This window comes from Macaca thibetana, chromosome 16 (genome assembly GCF_024542745.1).
Source record: "Macaca thibetana thibetana isolate TM-01 chromosome 16, ASM2454274v1, whole genome shotgun sequence".
Taxonomy (NCBI): domain Eukaryota; kingdom Metazoa; phylum Chordata; class Mammalia; order Primates; family Cercopithecidae; genus Macaca; species Macaca thibetana.
Window position 1 is genome coordinate 13,580,782 of NC_065593.1, and position 20,254 is coordinate 13,601,035.

The 20,254-nt window shown below is 48.6% G+C and overlaps 1 protein-coding gene across 4 annotated transcripts in view; it reads right to left on the reverse strand.

Annotated features, from left to right (window-relative positions):
• The window catches only part of DNAH2 (dynein axonemal heavy chain 2), a 122,338-nt gene that overhangs the window by 52,563 nt on the left and 49,521 nt on the right, over positions 1 to 20,254 (reverse strand). For all 4 annotated transcript variants that reach the window (XM_050765148.1, XM_050765147.1, XM_050765149.1 and 1 more), the window contains 19 exons: positions 19,072 to 19,246; positions 17,822 to 17,985; positions 16,284 to 16,445; positions 16,076 to 16,179; positions 13,928 to 14,084; positions 13,696 to 13,778; positions 13,402 to 13,582; positions 12,864 to 13,002; positions 9,056 to 9,273; positions 8,709 to 8,810; positions 7,915 to 8,040; positions 7,134 to 7,244; positions 6,080 to 6,268; positions 5,537 to 5,640; positions 5,251 to 5,440; positions 4,311 to 4,491; positions 3,162 to 3,289; positions 2,664 to 2,816; positions 2,280 to 2,405 (listed from right to left, as the gene is read on the reverse strand). In XM_050765148.1, coding sequence (XP_050621105.1) covers positions 2,280 to 2,405; positions 2,664 to 2,816; positions 3,162 to 3,289; positions 4,311 to 4,491; positions 5,251 to 5,440; positions 5,537 to 5,640; positions 6,080 to 6,268; positions 7,134 to 7,244; positions 7,915 to 8,040; positions 8,709 to 8,810; positions 9,056 to 9,273; positions 12,864 to 13,002; positions 13,402 to 13,582; positions 13,696 to 13,778; positions 13,928 to 14,084; positions 16,076 to 16,179; positions 16,284 to 16,445; positions 17,822 to 17,985; positions 19,072 to 19,246 — 2,793 coding nt within the window. The remainder of the gene's footprint in view (positions 1 to 2,279; positions 2,406 to 2,663; positions 2,817 to 3,161; positions 3,290 to 4,310; positions 4,492 to 5,250; positions 5,441 to 5,536; positions 5,641 to 6,079; positions 6,269 to 7,133; positions 7,245 to 7,914; positions 8,041 to 8,708; positions 8,811 to 9,055; positions 9,274 to 12,863; positions 13,003 to 13,401; positions 13,583 to 13,695; positions 13,779 to 13,927; positions 14,085 to 16,075; positions 16,180 to 16,283; positions 16,446 to 17,821; positions 17,986 to 19,071; positions 19,247 to 20,254) is intronic.

A 20,254-nucleotide genomic window follows, 5' to 3' on the forward strand; every position in this document is an offset into this window, starting at 1 on the left:
TCAATTCCAAACTCTACCAGTTGACTAAATCTTTCAAACAATTTTCACATCGGGTATCAATTTCTTCTTTAAAAAGTCCTCCTGGCCTGGTGCGGTGGCTCATGCCTGTAATCCCAGCACTTTGGGAGGCTGAGGCAGGCATATCACCTGAGGTCGGGAGTTTGAGACCAGCCTGACCAACATGGAGAAACCCCGTCTGTACCAAAAATACAAAATTAGCCAGGTGTGGTGGCGCATGCCTGTAATCCCAGCTACTCCTGAGGCAGGAGAATCGCTTGAACCTGGAGCGCGAAGGTTGCGGTGAGCCGAGATTGTGCCGTTCCACTCCAGCCTGAGCAACAAGAGTGAAACTCCATCTCAAAAAAATAAATAAATAAATAAAATTTTAAAAGTCCTCCAAAAGCCTTCAGGTTTGCTCCAATCTGGATTGGCTTCTCTCTTTGCCCAGTGCACCACCGTCATCCCATGACCTCCATTCACCAACACCCCAAGGATTACTGTAGCCTCCCCCTTGCACCGAATCTTTTGTTTCCTGTCATCCCTTTCACGGCTCCTGTATTTAAGTAGAGCACATTTTCTAGTAGCTTTTGGAGAAAGGAGTAATTGTGACTAAGGAGCATACCACAGGCCTGGCATTTTTTTTTTTTTTTTTAAGAGATGAAGGTCTTGCTATGTTGCCCAGGCTGGTCTTGAACTCCTGGCCTAAAGTGATCCTCTTGTCTCAGCCTCCAAAGTGTTGAGATGACAGGTGTGAAGTACCACACCTTGCCCCTATCAGTTTCAAAATCTGAAGTAAGTTTTCATGGATCTGATTCCACTGTCTGTTGTTGTTCTGGCTCCCATTCATGGTTTCTTGTTTCCTTGTGTGTTTTGTGATTTTTGACCATGAGTTGCTCATTTTCTTGGACTTTTACCTGTGGCAATTCTTTGAAGTGTGAATTGAAATTTCATTCCTCCAGAAATAATTTGCTTTTGCTTCTTCCTGTCACCTGGGGGCACTAACAACCTAGAACTACTTAATATTAAAATCTAAGCTTGAGATTTCTTCTCTGATTACACAGTAGGAGAAACGATGACTGGAAACCATGTGAGAGCTGGTGTGTGGTTAGGAAATCTCAAAGGAAATTTGGTCTTTTTCTTCCATCATCAGAGATCAAAACAAGCAAGTTTCTTTCCTATATATACCCTTCTAAATCGCAGGCTTCTCTTTTTTCCATCTACTGGGGGTGTTGCCCCTTGTGGACTGGGGTTTACGCAGCACTGCATTTTCTGTTCTATCTTCAGACTTGGGCTGTTTCATCTCCTATTCCCACTGCCTTGAGATCAACAACAGTTTTCAGGGAGAAGGCCAGCTTTGGTACTCACCTGTCTCCCAGGGTTCCTGCTTTTACTCCCCACCCTCCTTAACTCCTGGAATTCTTTCTTTCTTGCCAGCTTAGCAATGCATTAAAAAGGATGTCATTTTATCCATCATTTTAGTAGTTTCTATTGAAAGGATAATTCAGGGTATCTAGACTACCACACTGCCAGATAAGAAAGTTCTTATGCTTTCTAAAACTCCTTCTTCCGTTCCGCTGCTCTCTGACACCAAGTGGCTTCTAGCAACCTCTCCTCAAAACTCCCTGCTGAGGTGAGAAGTAGAGGCATGGAGGACTGATGGGCACAGAGAAAGTGCAAAGGCAACGGACTAGAGGTTTCGATGAAGTCAGAGCGTTGTTGCGTGGATGCACTTGAGCAGGTACATTTGAGCAGGTCAGCGGGAGAGGGAGTCGTGGTCAGAGAGCAGAATGTTTGAATAGTCTATTGCTTTATAGATAAGGAAGTCCAAAGAGAGGTCAGCTGACTTGCTCAGAGTCATAGCTAGCAGATGGCAGAACAAGGCCTGGAAGCCAAGTTTTCTGTTCCCAGATGCCTATTCACATATGTGGTCAGGGAGAGTGTGCTTTTTTTGGTTTCTGTTTTGTTTTTTTGAGACAGGGTCTTGCTCTGTCACTCAGGCTGGAGTGCAGAGGCACAATCTCAGCTCATTATAGCCTCAACCTCCTGGGCTCAAGCAATCCTCTTACCTCAGCCTCCCGACTAGCTGGGACTACAAGTATGCGCACCACCATGCCTGGCTAATTTTTGTATATTTTGTAGATATGGGGTTTCACCATGTTGCCCAGGCTGGTCTCAAACTCCTAGACTCAAGCAATCTGCCCACCTCAGCCTCCCAAAGTGCTGTAATTACAAGCACGAGCCACAGCACCCGGTCAGGGAGAGCATTAAGGAACAAATACCTTGCCATAGTCAATGACAGGCAGCTCAATGTTGGGAAACAGATCTTGCACGATGGCATTGAACAGGGGTGCATCAACTGAAGTGAGCTTGGCGATGTTCATGTCTCTCATTGAGAGCAGCAGAACCTGAATGGGAAAAGACAGAGACTCAGGCTTGAGGAGCCAGGGCCTAGGCCCTTCACCTCCACAGGGCTTCGGGGCAGGTGCCAAGAACAATGGATACACCAGTTAGCCATTAGCAAAGCAGCGGGCAACACGGGATGGGACCAGGTGGGAAGGTGGGAATCCCAATCTGGGGAAAGAAAGGGTCTGAAAGACTTGAGAGAAGTGACATAGGGCCAGTGACAGTGTAAGTCAGGTCCAAAGGCTGGGTCCTTGCTCTACCTCTTCATCAGTCAGATCCGGCTGTAGGCGGCGCTTCTTGCCAGCATAGCGCAGAAGGGAGGTGAGGGCACGCAGGCCAAAGTCATAGTGGTCCTGTCTGGAGAGCTGCTGCACAGCCAGTGAGTAGAGTGTGTACACCTTCTTGGCCAGAATCTGGGGAACCAAAACAGAGGAGGAAACAGTCCATCTCCCCACAAATCCCTCTGCTTCATCTCGGGACAGTCAGAGACAGGAAGCCAGGTACCAGGACATGAAGCAGCTAGGAGGTACTCTACGGACTCTCCTGATGAAATCGTGTGAATCACGCCATTGTTAATTAGTGGTATCACAGAGGAGAAACTTCCCTCCCCTAAAGTTTTCTCCCCCTACATCCTACGGACAATAGTCTAAGTTCCTTAGAGGATAAGCTGATAGTGAGGCCCTTGGGGAGCTCCTCTGTCCAGGGAATAATTATGAAAGGGAATTAAAATCACTGCAGAAAAGGGGTTATTGGAGTACCTTGCAGTTGCCAAAGCCCTCTCCAAAGAGAATGATTTCTGCAATGAGGGTGGAGTCAGGCACCACCATGGCAATTGGGCGGAACATGGATTTAAGATTTTCAGGAAGCTCTGTGCGGCCAGCATAGCCTGGAAAACAATGCCACTTACTTAGAATCATATATTTCCTCATCTTGATTTGCTTCTCCAAACCCACTTTCCAATCAATCTCATTTTCTCCCACCTTAACTCCATCCCTAACTTTCTCCCTAACTGCAAGATCACATCCTTTCTCATCTCAGCCCCAGCCCTTCCTAGTCCGCTTTGGTCTTCTCTCTTCTCTGTGGTCCTTTCCTTACTTTCTGCGTGGCCCTGTTTCAAACTCAAATCACAGAGCTGGCAATTTCCCATCTCTCCAGATTCTGTGTATAGCTCACATCAGTCCTAATAGAAATCACAGCTTTTCCTCTTATTCCTTCAGTTCCTAAACCCTTTCCTATCCCTGTGCTGTCCTAGGCCCTTCCCCCAGAGTTGTTCTTAGGGAACAGTAATGAGGGACCCTAGGGCCTGCTGCAAAAGAGATGGCAGAGAGACCAGAACTCTGGGAGCTAGCCTAATGGGAGAAGATAACTAAGTATCTTAAAAGATGAGGTCTGGCCAGACGCGGTGGCTCACGCCTGTAATCCCAGCACTTTGGGAGACCGAGGTGGGCGGATCACGAGGTCAGGAGATCAAAACCATCCTGGCTAACACAGTGAAACCCCATCTCTACTTAAAAAAAAATACACAAAAAATTAGCCAGGCACGGTGGCAGGCACCTGCAGTCCCAGCTACCCGGGAGGCTGAGGCAGGAGAATGGTGTGAACCCAGGAGGCAGAGCTTGCAGTGAGCTGAGATCGTGCCACTGCACTCCAGCTCCAGCCTGGGTGAAAGAGCGAGACTCCGTCTCAAAAAAAAAAAAGTTATTAATCCCTTTAGGGAAAACAGTAAGATTGCTTCCCCTTCTCCCAGAAAGTTGTGTGTTTATCCTTCTCTCCCCTTTGCTATTTTTAACCAGACTTCATTTAGCTATACACGTTCGCATGGAAGGGGGAAGAGGAGGATGCAGTTATTTCCCCTGAATACCCAGTCCTTCCCACCCCAGAAACCCCATCCACTCCCTGCCACCTACCAGGATTCATGGTAATGAAGATCCCACAGGACCACACCAGATTTATTTCAAAGCCGTCAAAATGGAAACGGGTGAGGCCAGCAGCCAGGGCAGATAGGATGGACAGGATCTGCTGGGCCACCACTGACAGCACCTCGATGTTGATGCGGTTAAACTCATCAAAGCAACCCCAGGCTCCGGTCTGCGGGGTGCAAGGCAGAGTCACTGGGAGCAAGAGAGGTGCCCCAAAGGCTAGAAAACATGATTCACACACCCTTCCTTAAAATGTTTCACGAGGTGAGGCGGCCTCCAGAATAGAGTGCAGGGAGAAGGGCACCAGAGTACCCTGTTGTAGCTTCTGGCCAGAACTTTCCATCAGATGGGGCCAGTCTGGGGTGATGCTAGAAAAGGTGTGGGTTGGAAAGAGACTAGGGTAGGGAACTTGTGTGCACTGTCTATTCTGCTCCAGTTAACACGCATTATTTTCTTTAATCCTTTATAATCTTCTGATTTTTGCAAATAAGCTACGTGAAGCTCAGGAAGGGGAAGGGACTTTCCTAGTTGTGGCTGGGCGCGGTGGCTCACGCCTGTAATCCCAGCACTTTGGGAGGTTGAGACAGGCGGATCACCTGAGGTCAGGAGTCTGAGACCAGCCTGGCCAAGATGGTGAAACCCCGTCTCCACTAAAAATACAAAAATTAGCCAGGTTTGGTGGCATTCGCCTGTAATCTCAGCTACTCAGGAGGCTGAGGCAGGAGAATTGCTTGAACCCGGGAGGCGAAGGTTGCAGTGAGCCGAGATCACACCACTACACTCAAAAAAAAAAAAAAAAAAAAAAAGAATTACCCATGATGCAATGTCATGAAGCTACAAAGCACTGAACCAGATTTGGGTTTCAGTTTATTTTCTGGAACGAAAAGGTATTTAAGGGGCTTCTGGCACAGGGTGGCAGGATACTGACCTGAGCCAGACCTGAGTACATTCGGCCCATGGACTTGTAGTCCAGGCCCTCAGAGCAGTTGACCACAATGACATATATGCCCAGGGCCTTGCCCAGGTCTTTGACGGTCTCGGTCTTGCCCGTGCCTGCGGGGCCTTTTGGGGAGCCCCCTCGGTGCAGGTGCAATGCCGTGGTCAGTGTCATGTAACACCTGAGAATTGAGGACAGAACCGGAGTCAGACTCCCGGAAGCTTCTCAGCTTCTGCTGCCCCCACCCCAGCCACCTCATTCATCCCACACGGCAGACCTGTCCGTCAGGGGGGTGATGACAAGCCGGCCCGAGTTACCCAGGTACTCATAACTATACTGAAATTGCGTGTTGGTCTGGCGGATCATACAGTCATCAAGATCCTGGGGAAAACAGGGCAGAAAAAGAGAGAGGTGGGTTTAGGAGAGTTAGAGCTGGGACAATGACTGAGAGTGGGGCTCAGAGTTGCCAGGGAGGCTGCAGTGAAGGGATTGGGGGTTCCCTTTTAGAGTTGAAAAGTGGAGTGGTTTATGAGCAAGATGGAAAATGGGTTTCATATTGCACGTCCACCCCAACCCAACGCAGCAGCTGCCTGGAGTGTTTCTGAGTCCTGTTCAAGTGACATTCATAATGAGCCCTGACTGGGACAACTGCTTGCCACTCCTGATTGTGGGGAGGAGATGGGAGGAAGAACTGGATTAGGGTACTGGGACAGGACTAAGGCTTGGCTTAGGATATCCTTGCATTTACAGAACATGGATGCAATAAAAGCATTAGGATCCATTTTACGGTAAGAGAGTGGGGAGTTGGCCCATCTGGCACCTTCTCCCAGTAGAACCGAAGTTGGCTGAGCCAGTCAAAGGAATTGACATCCATAAGGCCACTCTTGTAAAGCTTCTCCAACACATCCCGGGCATGAATTTCTATCGTCACCAGAGCCACAATTTTAAGCCGCATGATCTTGGTCAAGTTCCCCCTGATAGCTTCTGAATACTTATTCAGGATTGACACCTGTGGCATGAGGCAGCAGGGAAGAGAGCAGACAGAGCAATGTCGCCAAAGCCCGATCACCCCTCACCCCCACCCAGCACCGCTTCCAACCCGGTGCTGACCCCACCTGCTGTAACTCCTGGTAATTCTGCTCCACCGCGGACTGCCCGCACTGGACTTCCATCATAAAGCACCCTTGCTCTGGCCCTTTTCCACCAGCTCACCTCTAATTCTGACTGCTTCCTCCCTGCAATTCTAGCTCCAGACCTAGCCCATACTTGCAGAGCACCCACCTGCTTTTTTTCTTTTCTTTTCTTTTCTTTTCTTTTTTTTTTTTTTTTTTTTTTTTTTTTTTGAGACAGAGTCTCACTCTGTCGCGCAGGCTGGAGTGCAGTGGCGAGATCTTGGCTCACTGCAACCTCCAACTCCTGGGTTCACGCCATTCTCCTGCCTCAGCCTCCCGAGTAGCTGGGACTACAGGCGCCCGCCACCATGCCTGGCTAATTTTTTGTATTTTTAATAGAGACGGGGTTTCACCGTGTTAGCCAGGATGGTCTCAATCTCCTGACCTCGTGATCCGCCTGCCTCGGCCTCCCAAAGTGCTGGGATTACATGCGTGAGCCACTGTGCCCAGCCTTTTTTTTTTTGAGACAGAGTCTTGCTCTGTTGCCCAGGCTGGAGTGCAGTGGTACGATCTCAGCTCACTGCAGCCTCAACCTCCTGGGTGTGCCACCAGCTAATTTTTGTATTTTTTGGTAAAGAAGGGGTTTCACCATATTGCCCAGGCTGGTCTCGAACTCCTGGGCTCAAGTGAGTGGGGTCCTCCCACCTCTGCCTCCCAAAGTGCTGGGATTACAAGCATCAGCCACTGTGCTCGGCCTCCCACCTGCTTCTTCTTCATGACCTTGAGGATTTTCTTGTCTCCCCGCTCCTTCGCTGTCAGCAGGCACTTGGTGACATCAGCCGTCCACTGGATCTGACTGGCAGTGATCACCATCTGAGGATGTGCAGAAGCCATGTTCCAAAGCCCTGTCCTCGGCCATCCACACAGCCCAGCTCCCAAGTCCCAGTTATTTCAAGAACTGTGTGCCTCTCCCAACTGCACCCAATCTGCTCTGAAAGATGGGACATGGGCCTCAGGTCAGGAGCTAAGGGTCCAGCTGGGAGTGACCAGAGCACAGCCCAGAAAGGGGGGTAAGAAACCACATTGTGTGAGACTCAAGATTCTGTCTTTCCACTGGCCACCTCCTTTTAACTCCATCTTTTTAACTCTATCTTCTTGTTCCCTCATTTCTTCATTTCTTTCTTTTTTTTTCTTTCTTTTTTTTTAAATTTTTTTTAATTTTTTAAATTTTTTTAGATGGAGTCTTACTTTGTCACCCAGGCTGGAGTGCAGTGGCACGGTCTTGGCTCATTGCAACCTTCGCCTCCTGGGTTCAAGCTATTTTCCTGCCTCCTGAGAAACTGGGATTACAGGTGTGCATCACCACACCAGATAATTTTTTGTGTTTTTAGTAGAGACAGGGTTTCACCACGTTGGCCAGGCTGGTCTTGAACTTCTGACCTCAAGTGATCTGGCCGCCTTGGCCTCCCAAAGTGCTGGGATTACAGGTGTGAGCCACCATGCCTGGCCCCTTGTTCCCTCATTTCTGTTGACCCCAACTCACCTGGCCAGCCCACTCCTTCACCCATTTGTCCCTCTTGTTGAGGAACTTCTTGAGGGCCAGGCGGCAGTTCCGGAGAAGGTCCCGCAGGGTCACCCTCATGGTCCGTTCCACATCGCCGAGCCAGGACTAGGGGGAGGTGGGAGAATAGGGTAGCTCAGCCTCAGGGGCACGGCCAAGGTCCTCCACAGGGAAGGCAGTTAGGAAGCGGCACTCCAGGGCTTTGTACCCAGAGAAAAGCAGGAATGGGCAACGGCTGGCTTGGGTCCCTGAGAGAAATGGAGGCTCTGAGGCAGATGATCTGACTTTCAGAAGGAAATTTCAGTTCAGAGCAGAGATGATCATTGTTAGGAATGGCAGGTGGGAGGGGAAAGAGTGACTATCGGCCATTTACAGAGATCTTCTCTCCTCATGGAGCCAGGTGAACTTTCTTTTTTTTTCTTTTTCTTTTTTTGAGATGGAGTCTCACTCTTATTGCCCAGGCTGGAGTGCAATGGCGCGATCTCAGCTCACTGCAACCTCCGCCTCCCAGGTTTGAGCGATTCTCCTGCCTCAGCCTCCTGAATAGCTGGGATTACAGGCATGCGCCACCACTCCCGGCTAATTTTGTACTTTTAGTAGAGACGGGGTTTCTCCATGTTGGTCAGGGTGGTCTGGAACTCCCGACCTCAGGGGATCCGCCCGCCTCGGCCTACCAGAGTGCTGGGATTACAGGTGTGAGCCACCGTGCCCGGCCCAGGTGAACTGTCTGCAGGAAGAAGAATCAGCTAGGTCCTCAGACCCTCACCACAACTCACCTCCACAGGCCCTTCTAAAAGTACTGAGTGGAGGAAATCAATGTACTCGCCGTCACCGGAGAACATTCCCACAGCTTCCCATTTGCTGCTGGACCCTCCAACCTGCAGAAAACAGAAGCTGCTCAGAGCCTGGCCGGCCCACGCTTGGTATCCGCCTAGAAGTACTGGGGCCTTTTGAGGGTAATTACTGCTCCTCTCCCCTCCTCTCAATATTACCAATTCGAAGAAGTTCTATCTCCTGAGAATCGAGAATCATTAATTAACATGGCCCTCCTGTTGGGAGGGCAGGGTCCCTTCCAAAGCCTTTCATACCCACCCACCATCTCATTGTGGCCACTTCTACCGACCTTCTGGATTCTCAGCAACTTGATGTTGTCAAAGCATTTTTTGAGGTGTGGCTGCACAGCCTCTGGGTTTCGGGACTGGCCCAGAATCTCCAGTAGGTCATCATTGGACAAGAAGTAGAAGCGGGGGAAAATATGTCGCTTGGTCTCTAAATACATATCCAGAGACTTCTGAATATCTTCCAGGATTGTGTTCATTTCTGTCAATGTGTCCAGGAGGCCTGGGAAGAAGCGCGATGAATGCCATTTGATGGCCTTCTTTCCACTGCCCTGGGGGGATCTGGATGCCCCAACTCTGTGTTCTTTGCCAGCTCTTGAGCAGCGGGGCACAGACTGCCATGAGGGTTTCTGGATGCAAAGAAGTATCCCCAGACCCTCTATCATGCTCATCCCATTCTCTCCATTAATTCATGACTCACTATTCATTATGCACTATTGTACAGGTTACTATTTATGCATTAATGATACATCATATATGACTTCATTAATTTTTTTTTTTTTTTTTGAGATGGAGTCTCGCTCTGTCGCCCAGGCTGGAGTGCAGGGGCCGGATCTCAGCTCACTGCAAGCTCCACCTCCCGGGTTTACGCCATTCTCCTGCCTCAGCCTCCTGTGTAGCTGGGACTACAGGCGCCCGCCACCTCGCCCGGCTAGTTTTTTGTATTTTTAGTAGAGACGGGGTTTCACCGGGTTAGCCAGGACGGTCTCGATCTCCTGACCTCGTGATCCGCCCGTCTCGGCCTCCCAAAGTGCTGAGATTACAAGCTTGAGCCACCGCGCCCGGCCATGACTTCATTAATACAGTAACTTCCCCTTATCCACAGTTTCACTTTCCATGGTTGCAACTACCTGCAGACAACTGTGGTCCGAAAATACTGAATGGAAAATTCCAGAAATAAACAATTCCTAGGTTTTAATTGCACACTGTTCTGAGTAGTGTGATGCAATCTCTCACCATCCTGCTCTGTCCCCCAGGATGTGAATGATCCCTCTGTCCAGCGTCTCCACGCTGAAGAGGTTCCCTGCCCGTGAGTCATTTAGTAGCCCTCTCGGTTATCAGATCGACTGTTGTGACATCACAGCAGTGCCTGTGTTCAAGTGACTCTTATTTAACTTAATAATGTAAGCAAAAGTGCAAGAGTAGTGATGCTGCCAATTCAGATACGCCAAAGAGAAGCCGTAAAGTGCTTCCATAAAGAGCTTCCTTCCTTTAAGTGAAAAGGTGAAAGTTCTCAACTGAGGTTGCTGAGATCTACAGTAAGAATGAATCTTCTGGCCGGGTGCAGTGGCTAACACCTGTCATCCCAATACTTGGGAGGCCGAGGTGGGCGGATCACTCGAGATTAGGAGTTCAAGACCAGCCTGGCCACCATGGTGAAATCCCATCTCTACTAAAAATACAAAAATTAGCCGGGCGTGGTGGCAGGTGCCTGTAAGCCAAGCTACTCGGGAGGCTGAGGCAGGAGAATCGCTTAAACCCAGAAGGTGGAAGTTGCAGTGAGCTGAGATCGCACCACCATACTCCAACCTAGGCGACAGAGCAAGACTCCGTCTCAAAAAAAAAAAAAAAAAAAAAAAAAGAATCTGAATCTTCTATCTGCGAAACTGTGACAAAGGAAAAAGAAATTCATGATAGTTTTGCTGTCGCACCTCAAACTGCAAAAGTTACAGCCTCGGTGCATAACAAGTGCTTAGTTAAGATGGGAAGGGCATTGAATTTATGGGAGGCAAACACAAACAGAAACATGTTCTGATTGATGGCAATTGGATTCAGGACTATCTGAGGTGTCAGGCATCTACTGGGGGGTCTTGGAACATATCCCCAGTGGGTAGCGGGGGACACTGTATAACACACCCACCGAAGAACTTGGGGGTCCATCTTCCTTCATTTCCCATAGGCAAAAAAAGAAAAGAAGGGCTGGGGGAAGAACTTAGGGATCCACTGGCCCACCCAAGAGCTTCTGAAAAGTAGAGATTTCCCTCCATGTACACAATCTAGCAAGCTAAATCACTTTAGATACATGTCATGTGCACACAGTGAAAGAAATCTACAAGGACTGGGCTTGCCAGTGTCCCTCATGTCACAGCAAAAAGAGTTCCAGAACAGGCGGCAGAAGACTCCCAATCAAACAGTAGTTCTTTCACTTACTGGCATGTCAATTCACCTCATCGAGTTTTGACCCCTTTGTGTATAAAATGGCAATAAAATCCATCTCAAAAATCAACGTGAGGCCAGCGGTGGTGGTTCACGCCTGTAACCCCAGCAGTCTGGGAGGCCGAGGCGGGTGGATCACTTGAGGTCAGAGAGTGAGACCAGCCTGACCAACATGGTGAAACCCCGTCTCTACTAAAAAAAAATACAAACGTAGGTGGGTGTGGTGGCACACGCCTATAATCCCAGCTACTTGGGAGACTGAGGCAGGAGAATTGCTTGAACTGGGAGGTGGAGGTTGTGGTGAGCTGAGATCGCGCCATTGCACTTCAGCCTGGGCAACAAGAGCGAAACTCCGTCTCAAAAAACAAACAAAAAAAACCAATGCGAGTACTAATTGAAATGTATTCACATCGGTAGCTTCTCAATAATGTTAGTTTCCTCCCAGCCTACAGCCCCATACCTTAGGTCTTGATTGATTTTCCCCTTGTCTTCCTAGTTTCTAGCTTTCTGAAGAAAGGAGGGACACTAGTGAGTGTGACTCAGAGGTAACCCTCATGCCTTCAAACACAGGGTCTACAGGCTGTTGGGTCCTGTGAGTGCAAACCTGAGTGACCCCCAGAGATCACAGGCAGACTCAGTAGCCGTGGACAAGATGGATTTATTCTGTGCATTCAACAAAGGGATCATTGTTTTTTTGGCTTTGCTTATAAATTGTTCCGAAATATAATTCAATCAATTATTTCAAATAATATCAGTCATTGTCATTCAACTTTGCATATCATAACTTTTCATGTTTACCTTTTATCAGAATAATTAAAGTTATTTTTATTGATGTGTATACTGAAGGCTCTTGGAAAATGAAGCACTGTTAAGACTAGCCCTAGGTAAAATGAAGAGGTCCTCTGTACCCCCGCCAGAATTCTTCACCACAGGATGCCCATTCTAGATGCCCGTTGTCAAACCTGACTCCCTGATTCTCTACCCCAGTCTCCCCCAGTCAACCAGCCCTCACTATGTGTTCATCTTACCATGTGTTCATCCCTTTCTTCCCCATACCCTACCCCATCCCATGGCTGAAGGCTAATCTGCTAAACTAAAGTCAATGTAGGCTGGGCTCAGTGGCTCATACCTGTAATCCCAGCACTTTGGGAGACTGACGGAGGTGGATCACCTGAGGTCAGGAGTTCGAGACCAGCCTGGCCAACTTGGTGAAAGCCCAGCTCTACTAAAAATTTAAAAAATTAGCCAGAGGTGGTGGCACATGCTTGTATTCCCCAGCTACTTGGGAGGCTGAAGCAGGAGAATCGTTTGAACCCAGGAGGTGGACAGTGCAGTGAGCCCAGATTGCACCACTGTACTCCAGCCTGGGCAATGCACAAACCTCCGTCTCAAGAACAAATTTTTTTTAATAAATAAATAAACTAATCTGACTGATTCCATATCCCATGCTTTTAACCACTACATTATTATACTCCACGCAAATACTTGTTGAGTTTAATTTATGGAATTGTGATCTAATGCTTAGAAGAGGTGATGGAGATGGGACATGTTATGAGAGCTGGGGGCATCAGTCTTTTTAATCAATGAAACATGCAACCATGACCAAGCAGAGTGCCTGCCGAAGCTGTGTCAGGGCAGCAGCCCTGGAGCTCTGACCTGGGTAATGGGTGCTCCGGAGAGCATTGTTGTCCTTGTTCATCCTGTCCATGATGGCTTTCCAGTTGCTGTTGACCTGGTCAAATAAGGCTGATTCATTGGGCAGCTGCTTGCGGATGTCTTCTCCTAGGAAGATATTCTGAGGGGGCCAAAAATTGGGGTGAGAGGCCACTTCTTACACACTCTCCACCCTCTGCTCCCTGTTCCCAGATCGTGGGTGACAGTTGAGTAGAAGATACAGAGTGCCAGAAGTCAAAGGCCAAGATGCCCAAGTTCTACAAGGAAAGTTGGAAGTCGGGGGCCAGGTACTTGGGTCTAAGAAGAAAAATGGAAGAAAAATCTAGGAAGAAGAACAAAAACTTGTTAGGGAGGGAATCTAAGGTGAGAGGTAATACCTAAGAATCAGACAGCTGGGTCCTAGATGAAGAGTGACTTTAAAGGTAGGAGAATGAGGCTGATAACAGGGCAAAATATAGGTCTTAAGCAAATGAAGGAGGAAAAGCAGGAAGCAGGAAAAGCTTGGGCGCTGAGTCCTGACCTCTAAGTACATCCACTGACGCTGCACTGTGAGAATCATCTCAATAACCTCCAGAATGAGGGAGAGGCAGCGTTCCCAGTGATCCACATCCTTCTCAAAGGCCTTGACAAAGCGAGATGCCTTCATGGTAGACAGAGCTACCTGGTTATCTTCCAGCGCCTGGAATATTTCTTCTGTACCTCTGGGACACAAGGGGTCAAAATCATAGTCCATCCCCACCTGCCCAACCTTGGCCCCACGCTGCAGCCCAGGTCACACAGCCCCCTCTTCTCCTGGAGCCCCAGCTCCCCCAACCTGAGCCGATGATGGCCTTTATCCTTGTAGGGTACTATGTCGAGCTGAGTCACATCCCAGGTCTTGGCAATGTTTTGTAAAGCCTGTGGAGAGAAATTGGGGGACACAGCAGTCAGGTATCTCTTCCCTAAAGGGAACAGGAGCTGAGAGGCATCATCAGATGATGAACAGCTGGAAGCCTGTGCTCCAGGAGGTGCAGGAGGTGTGGGAGCATGGGAGAGGAGGGTCGTACCACTTCTATAGCCAGCTCTTTAGTTGCTGAAGCAGAGATCTCCCCAATTTTCTCCACGTGCTGATCCATCCCAAGCTCCACAATCTGCTCCAAGGTGAAGCTTTCAGATTCCTGATCAAACTCTCGCTGGATCTCATCCCTGACCTGGTCCCAGTGCCTGCAGCCAGGAACAGGAGGGTGTGAGGTCAGGAGCATTACCATCACTCCCAGTGCTGTCTCCCACTGGGACACTGTGATTCTGCGTAGTTATTAATTCATGATTCAACTCATTTTGCTAAACAGGTTTGAAGATGCAATCATAGGCACCATGGGGAATACGAAGATTGAGGTGAGACCCTCCAGGAGTGGATTATCTGGAGAGGGAGTTGAGGCAGCTGCGCCCACAAAACATACAACGAATCACCGCAGGTTTACTCTAGATCTACACTGAGTAAAGGCCTTACATGAAACATCTCATATCATTCTCATGGCTACTCTATAAATTAGGAATTATTATTATTCCATTTACGGATGAGAAAACTGAGGCTTAGAGAGGTTAAGTAATGTAAGCAAATAAAGTGGTTAGGTTATACATAACCGTATAACACTTAATGGTTTCGGCATTGCCAAAAACATTATACTGGAAGAAAGACGAAGAAGCAAAATTATTTTCTCTTAAATGGATAGATCATTATTAAAACACCATTTATAAAAATTACTTCATTTTTATAAATCTATCCCCAATGGCTCGAGATGCATTCTCTACCATATGATAAATTCTGACGGATTAAAGGAGTTAAACCTGAGAAACACAAAGCATTAGAAGACAGAATGAAGAGGATGTATTTGTAACTTTGGGATAGGAAAGGTCTTCCTAAACAAGGCACAAAGGCAAAAACCATACAGAAAGAAAGTTATACTTTTGGCTATCTCAAAATAAAATCTTTTGTATAACAAAAGACATAAGGCGGGCCGGGCCGGGTGGCTCACGCCTGTAATCCAAGCACTTTGGGAGGCCAAGGCGGGCGGACCACTTGAGGCCAGGAGTTCAAGACCATCTTGGCCAACATGGCAAAACTCCATCTCTACTAAAAATACAAAAATTAGCCGAGCATGGTAGCGGGTGCTTGTAATCCCAGTTACTCGGGAGGCTGAGGCACAAGAATTGCTTGAACCCGCGAGGCGAAGGTTATAGTGAGCCGAGATCACAGCACTGCACCCCAGCCTGGGCAACAGAGTGAGACTCTGTCTACCTCCCAGAAAAAGAAAAAAAAAAAAGACATAAGGCTTAGTCATGATAGACAACTCCCTCTCAGACAGCGGGAGGCCCCAGGGCAGGGGGCAGAGAACAAGAGTCAGCAAGGCTGGATGACCTGAGACAGTGCAAGAAGCAGAGGACAGTGGCAGGCTTGGTGTCTGTGCCACATGTTCACTGAGCACTATTCGCAATAGCCACGATGTGGAATCACCCTGAGTGTCCATCAGGCGATGAATGGAGGATGAAAATGTGGTGCATATATACAGTGAAATATCTTCAGCCACAGGACAGAAGAAAATCCTGTCATTTGCAACAACATGGAAGAACCTGGAGGACATTTTGCTAAGCGAAATAAGCCAGGCAAAGAAAGACAAACACCGCATGATCGCACTCATATGTCATATGTGAAGTCCGAACAGGTTGAACTCACAGAAGCAGAATTGAATGCTGGTTATCAGGGACTGGGGGTGGTAGGTGGAGAGTTGGGGAGGTGTTGGTCAAAGGACACAAAATTTCAGTTAAACAAGAGGGATGATCTCCTGTACATTGTGGCAACAATGGTTGATAACAATCTATTGTACACTTGAAAACCACTGAGAGTAGCTTTTCAGTATTCTCACTACAAAAAATAGGTATGTGAGGTAATGCATATGATAATTAGCTCAATTTAGCCATTCTGCAATGTGTACATATTTCAAAACATTATGCTGTACACCATAAGTGTATGCAATTTTCATGCGTCCATCAAAATTAAATGTTTGTTAAAAAGAGGAAAGAGAAAAAGACATACATTTGTGGACAAAGGGGAAGAGAGAGCTGTGAACACCGTGGAGAGGAGAATGGGAGGGACCAGGTGGTGGCGCAGGCCAGCGGGGCAGAGTGGACACCCGGGAGCAGAGGGGCAGCCTCACCTCTCTCTAAGGGCAGGGTTCCGTAGGTCTGAGATGAGAGGCATGGTCCTCTTGAACTGCTCTATTTTTGAGCGAGTGGTTTCAATAATTTCCCAGTTTCGGTCCTGAGCAAAAGTTGGGGGCATCAGAAGACCCGACGACCTCCCTGGGAATAGACCCCGATCCTCCACTAGCTTCTCTTCCGCCTCCCCGCCCTGTTTCTCCCCACCTTATACTCTTTGGCTAATCTTGTGAGGCGACGAAACAGCCCGTGGGCCATGGTCTCCATGGTTTCGGTCTGCAGGGTCAGGAACCGGCCAGTCTTCCACTCATTCCAGTTCTCCTCCCAGTCTCGTGTGATCTCCCAGACTTGCTGGAGGGCATCAAGCTCCTACAGAGCAGAAAGGCGCATTGCATGAAGTGGCACCTGCCCTCCTCCTCCCCGACGGACGCCCAGGCCCTTCGCTGCTCTCGCTCTGTGACGCTTTCCCTCTAGATAATACAGCGGCCTCCTCCGTCCACATAAATTTCTCCACTCTGTCGCCTTGTTCCTTATCAAGGAACAAGCACAGGAAAAGATCCTCAATGTCATGAGTCATTAGGAAAATGCAAATCAAAAGCTCAGTGAGATACCACTTCACACCCGCTAGGATGGCTAGAACCAAAAAAAAAAAAAAAAAAAGGTAAATAAGTGTTGGCATGGAGACATGGAGAAATAGGAAGCCTTGTACACTGCTAGTGAGAATGTGAAATGGTGCAGCTGCTGTGGAAAATGGCTTGGCAGCTCCTCAAAAAGTTAAACATAGAGTTTCCATATGATCTAGCAATTGCACCCCTAGGCTCACACCCACAAGAATAGGGAACAGGTGTTCAGACAAATACAAGTCCACGCGTGTTCATGGCAGCGCTACTCCCTTTAGCTAAAAGGTGGAAATAACCCAAATGTCCATCAACTGGTGAATGGTAAACAAAATGTGGTAAATTCATACAATATTCAAATATGAATATTCAGCCATTTTAAAAAGTACTGATCCATGCTACACCATGGATGAACCTTGAAGACATTATGCTAAACGAAAGAAGTCAGATTAAAAAGGCCACGTATGATATGGTTCCATTTGTATGAAGTGTCCAGAATAGGCAAATCACACAGCTGGAAAATAGGCTCATAACTGACTGGGGCAGGGGACGGGGGATGGACGTGACTGCTAAGAGGCAGAGTTTCCTTTAGGGTAATACAAATGTTTGGGAATTAGATGGAGGTGGTGTGAATCACTAAATGTCACTAATTGTTCACTTCAAAATGGTTAATTTTGGTGGGGCGCCGTGGCTCACACCTGTAATCCCAGCACTTTGGGAGGTTGAGGCAGGTGGATCACCTGAGGTCAGGAGTTCGAGACCAGCCTGGACAATATGGTAAAACCCCATCTCTATACTAAAAATACAAAAAGTAGCCAGGCATAGTGGTGGATGCTTGTAATCCCAGCTACTCGGGAGTCTGAGGCATGAGAATCGTTTGAACCCGGGCGACAGAGGTTACAGTGAGCCGAGATTGCGCAACCACACTCCAGCCTGGGCAAGAGAGTAAGACTCTGTCTCAAAAAAATAATAATAATTAATTTTGTTATGTGAATTTTACCTCAACTGAAACAAAAGCTCCTCGTGAGCTCCTCTCCCGTCCCACTGCCTTTGTGGGTGCTAAGGACCCATTATCCTGTCCCTGCCCCTTATCGACAGTGACCACAGGGTCCTCGCTCAGCACACCACCTTCTCCAGGTTCTGAAGGTCCTTAGAGGGTGGCTGCTCGATCTTGAAGATGCCCAGGTTGGCTCGGAGACTGTTTTCCTCTTCCCGCATGGTCATCAGCATGGCCCGCACTTGTCCGATCTGGTCTAGGGCAGACATGTATCCCACGTTGCTGGTGAAAGGGCCTGTGGAGGATTCAGGATGAAGCTCAGCTTCCCGCTCACATCTGGCAAGGACAGCCACGGCTCTCCTATCTCTTTGTGGGCAAATCTCACCTCTCTCCTCATGTGAGAGAGGGAAGGGAAGGAGAACAAGAGGGAACGCATTGAAAGAATGATGGTTAATCTTAGCAAAAACTCCTAAATGCGGCTTGAGAGTCAGGAACAGATGGAATACGAAAGTCGGGATAAGAAAAGTAGAAATGGGCCGGGCGCCGTGGCTCACGCCTGTAATCCCAGCACTTTGGGAGGCCGAGATGGGCGGATCACGAGGTCAGGAGATCGAGACCATCCTGACTAACACAGTGAAACCCCGTCTCTACTAAAAATACAAAAATTATCCGGGCGCGGTGGCGGGCGCCTGTAGTCCCAGCCACATGGGAGGCTGAGGCAGGAGAACGGCGTGAACCCAGGAGGCGGAGCTTGCAGTGAGTGGAGATAGTGCCACTGCACTCCAGCCTGGGAGACAGAGCGAGACTCCGTCTCAAAAAACAAAAAAAAAAAAGTAGAAATGGGGGCCGGTCGCGGTGGCTCACGCCTGTAATTCCAGCACTTTGGGAGGCTGAGGCAGGCGGATCACAAGGTCAAGAGATCGAGACTATCCTGGCCAACACGGTGAAACCCCGTCTCTACTAAAAATACAAAAATTAGCCAGGCATGGTGGCGCACGCGCCTGCAGTCCCAGCTACTCGGGTGGCTGAGGCAGAAGAATTGCTTAAACCCAGGAGGTAGAGGTTGCAGTGAGCTGAGATCGAGCCACTGCACTCCAGACTGGCAACAGAGAGAGATTCCATCTCAAAAAAAAAAAAAAAAAAAAAAAAAAAAAAAAAAAACAGAAAGAAAAAAGAAAAGTAGAAATGCTATGAGCTGCACCTGTGCCCAAAACGAGAGCCACTGAGTGTCCTCCTCCTTTCCTCCTGAGCGGTGGCTCTTCCTTGCCCCAGCACCCACCCTCCGCCTCCCCTCCCTGTTCTCCCTTCCCAGGACCTGGGCTTGGAAGGCGGGGTCTCTAAACAAAGGCTAAAGAAGCGGGAGAGGTGTATCAAGTAGTACCTTTGAATTCGAAATCTTCCAGAAGCGTATGTGCTTTCTTCTTGAAGTCATCTGCCGAGTGGATCAGGCCTGTCTTGAATTTCTCCTTGTATTTCTTCAGCATTTGCTCACTGTCCAGCAGAGTTTGTTGGAAGACAACCCATTCCCCATTGAGACTGTCCAGCATCTCCAAGACCTGGGGGTGTCAGAGAGTGGCAGATGACCAGGAGCAGGAGGTCTGCCCTCTCATAAAGGCTTTTAAGGACTCTTTTCTGATCCTCCAGACCAGAGTCTGGGGATGAGTTTTGCACATGTGACAAGGCCTAAAAAAGTCAAAGTGTGAGTTGCTGGGCCTAAAAGAAACCCTGGCCGGGTGTGGTGGCTCACACCTGTGATCCCAGCACTTTGGGAGGCCAAGGTGGGAGGATCACTTGAGATGCCTGTAGTCCCAGCTACTCTGGGGGCTGAGGTGGATCACTTGAGCCCAGGAAGTTGAGGCTGCAGTGAGCCATGATTGCACTACTGCACTCCAGGCTGGGGAATGGTTGGAGGCCCTGTCTCAAAAAAAAAAAAAAAAACAGTCTCAAAGCTGTCTGTCTGAGAATGAGGCCAAAACCAAAAAAAAACAAAAAACAAAAAGTAAATGCAGGCCGGGCGCGGTGGCTCAAGCCTGTAATCCCAGCACTTTGGGAGGCTGAGATGGGCGGATCACGAGGTCAGGAGATCGAGACCATCCTGGCTAACACGGTGAAACCCCGTCTCTACTAAGAAATACAAAAAATAGCCAGGCGAGGTGGCAGCGCCTGTAGTCCCAGCTACTCGGGAGGCTGAGGCCGGAGAATGGCGTGAACCCGGGAGGCGGAGCTTGCAGTGAGCTGAGATCCGGCCACTGCACTCCAGCCTGGGCTACAGAGCGAGACTCCGTCTCAAAAAAAAAAAAAAAAAAAAGTAAATGCAGTAAGTAAAACCAGCTGGGTGCAGTGGTTCACACCTATAACCCCAGCACTTTGAGAGGCCAAGGTCAGCAGATTGCTTGAGTTCAGGAGTTTAAGACCATCCTCGGCAACAAAATGAGACCCCATCTCTACAAAAAATACTAAAATCAGTCAGGTGTGGTGGCGTGCACCTGTGGTCCCAGCTACTCGGGAGGCTGAAGTAGGAGAATCACTTGAGCCTGGGAGGCAGAGGTTGCAGTAGGCCGAGA